Source organism: Sinocyclocheilus rhinocerous, unplaced genomic scaffold (genome assembly GCF_001515625.1).
Source record: "Sinocyclocheilus rhinocerous isolate Xijiao unplaced genomic scaffold, SAMN03320098_v1.1 scaffold613, whole genome shotgun sequence".
NCBI lineage: Eukaryota > Metazoa > Chordata > Actinopteri > Cypriniformes > Cyprinidae > Sinocyclocheilus > Sinocyclocheilus rhinocerous.
Window position 1 is genome coordinate 261,597 of NW_015626869.1, and position 3,053 is coordinate 264,649.

Consider the following 3,053-nt stretch of genomic DNA (forward strand, 5'->3'; position numbering starts at 1 on the left):
TAATAATATTTCACAATATTATATTTTTTCCTGTATTTTTGATCAAATAAATGCAGCCTTGATGAGCAGAAGAACCTCCTGTAAAAACATTAAAAATCATTCTGATCCCAAACTTTGAACAGTAGTGTGTATATATATATATATACACACACACACACACACACTTTTTTTAATTCAAATTTTCGTCAAATTTAAGGTCTTAAGTTTGTTTTTCATCTAATATTCCAGTTTTAATGTCAGTTACCAGACAATAACAACACTTTAAGCAGAATATACTATACTCTTTCTGGGTCAGACGTGGCATTCATGACTTCACAGTGTTTTGTGACGGATCTGACTGAATCTGGAGGATGAAGTGTGATGTGTGTGTGTGTCTGCTGCAGGAGTCGATGGAGACGGTTCACCGGCGGCTGGAGCGCAGTCGGCAGATGCAGACGGTCCTGAGGGCCTTCGAGGCGCGCGACAGGAACCTGCTGGAGGACAACCTGTGGCGGGTCTCCTTCTGGTCCTGTGTGAACCTGCTGGATCATAAATTTTCTTTTTTATTTTGTGTTACATTTTAATGATTTAATTTATTAGTATTTCTTTTACATAATTCAACAAAACACTAAAAATGAAATCATAAAAATGTAAAAAAAATTATTTTAAATATGCAAAAATCAAAATGAAACGATTAAAACATGTACAAATAATTTTAATATAAAAACAAATTAAAACAAAGCACTAAAAATGAATGAAATCATAAAAATGTAACAACAAAATTAAATGTAAAACAAAAATTACATAAAAAATACAAATAATTTTTATATAAAAACAAACCAAAAAAACGATACAAATTAAATCATAAAAATGTAAAACCAAAATAATTTAAATAAAAAAAGCATTTACTAAAAATAAATCATTCATTAATCATAACTAGCTGCTTCACATTAAATAAATCACACTCCAGGAGTTTAAAGGGTTTCAAACTCAGTTTCTTGTGGACTTTTTAATATTTACCCTTTAATAACTGATTCACAATCTGTAACACATTTCAGGAGCAAACACCTTTGGGTTGCAGATCGCGTGGACACAAACACCCTTTTATTGGTAATAATCACGTCACTGTGGTCAAGTATCTTCTGTTCGCAGTTCTTGCGAAACGTCATGAAAAACAGAAATGACAGAGAAAATAAATGAGAGTTAAACAGATCTAAACATCCATGAAACCAGATCGATGTAGTCGAGAAGCCTGATGTAACTAGTGTCTGCTGTGATCATCAGGAACGCTTAATAACGTGTTTCTACACACAACAGAGCGAGAGGAGAGCTGTACACATCACACTCGCTGATCACTGACACCTGTTTCACACGTTCAGCTCAAATCAGCATTTCTAGAAGAATACAAACGCCTGTTTAACTGATGCAGAACATGTCTTATTATTATTACTACTACTTGGAAAACAGCACTGAAGAGTATCAAAAACCATCAAACTGAGTCGACGCCCTTTTTTGAGCTGTGACAGGTGTGTGTTTATTGTGGTTTCCTCTGGCGTCCTCCTCGTCTTCAGTCCAGCAGAGACGGTTCTGAGGGTCTGGTGATGGAGGGCCGGTTCGGAGCGGCGGGGGGCCTCCTGCTACAGACACATGATCATCAGCTCCAAAACAATAACTAGCAGAACAATACTAGCTGACCTGACGTCAGCCAGAAGAAATACTAATCACACTCTAACAATTAACTACTGGACTAATTTTACTATTTAAAAAAATCTACATAAAACACAAAAAAAAAACGATTTAAATAATAACATTTTATTTAATTTATTAAATAATTTAAAAATCATAAAATAAAGAATAAATAAAAACAAAACACTTACTAAAATTAATTTAAAAATAAATGTAAAAGTCTAATAATTTATTATTAAAAAATCAAAGTAAAATAATTTGAATATATAAAAATAAAACTCTAAAATGTACTAAATCAAAAAATGTAAAAGTAAAATTATTTTAATATAAAAAACTAATCAAATTAAAATACAAAAATTAAATAAGTCATAACAATTTTAAAACAGTTACTAAAAAAGAATTAAATCATAAAAATGTACAATTAAAATAAATGTTAAAATAAAAAAAATGAGTAGTCACTACTAATACCAGTAAAATCTGATTATTTTTGACACCATTCTCAACACACACCCTATTATCTACCAAATCTGCATTAAGCAGTTAAATGAAAAACAAACTTGAGTTAAAATGTCTCTAAATGAAGCTTTTTGACTAGTCACAGTCACATATATGGTGTTCTGTTTGTGTGCGTTTAGTCTGACGGTGCTACAGACACATGATCATCAGCTCCAAAACAATAACTAGCAGATCAATACTTGACAATACCTGACGTCAGCTAGAAGAAATACTAATCACACAGTAAAATTAGTCACTACTAATACCAGTAAAATCTGATTATTTTTGACACCATTCTCAACACACACCCTATTATCTACCAAATCTGCATTAAGCAGTTAAATGAAAAACAAACTTGAGTTAAAATGTCTCTAAATGAAGCTTTTTGACTAGTCACAGTCACATATATGGTGTTCTGTTTGTGTGCGTTTAGTCTGACGGACTTAATGAATCATTACTGCCTCATGAATATTAATTACATTCAGCCAGTTGGAGTGAATGATTTGTTGAAAGGCATGAAAGAATGTCGTCAGCTAGTCAGTCAGCCAATTAGAGAATCCTACAACAAATAATGTGTGGCATGGACATATGATCTAATTAATATTCATGAGCCTTCAGGATTGTAGGAATTGTAATTTCACTACAGATTATTTCTTGTGAAACACTGATTATTTTTAAAGTATTAATTTAGCCATTAAAGCGGTATTAAAATCTGAGGGTGTCAGTCGTACCTGGGCATGCCGGGGGGCACGCGGGCGGGGCGAGACGGCACATGAGGGGGCGGAGCCTCCAGCGAGCCACTCCCAAACGCATTAGCGCTGACTGGAGGCAGGCCGGGCCTGGATGGAACGGGCGGAGCTCCAAACGCAGGGGAGGGGTTAAGAGGAGGCGGG

General features: G+C 34.2%; 1 protein-coding gene across 1 annotated transcript in view; it reads left to right on the forward strand.

The window, feature by feature from the left end:
* LOC107719214 (transmembrane emp24 domain-containing protein 1-like) overlaps nt 1–520 on the forward strand; it is a gene marked incomplete at its 3' end in the record, with an annotated part of 6,166 nt that extends 5,646 nt beyond the window's left edge. The window contains exon 4 of the mRNA XM_016526592.1: nt 384–520. Within this exon, the coding sequence (XP_016382078.1) occupies nt 384–520 (137 nt within the window). The remainder of the gene's footprint in view (nt 1–383) is intronic.
* Nucleotides 521–3,053: the final 2,533 nt, after the last annotated feature.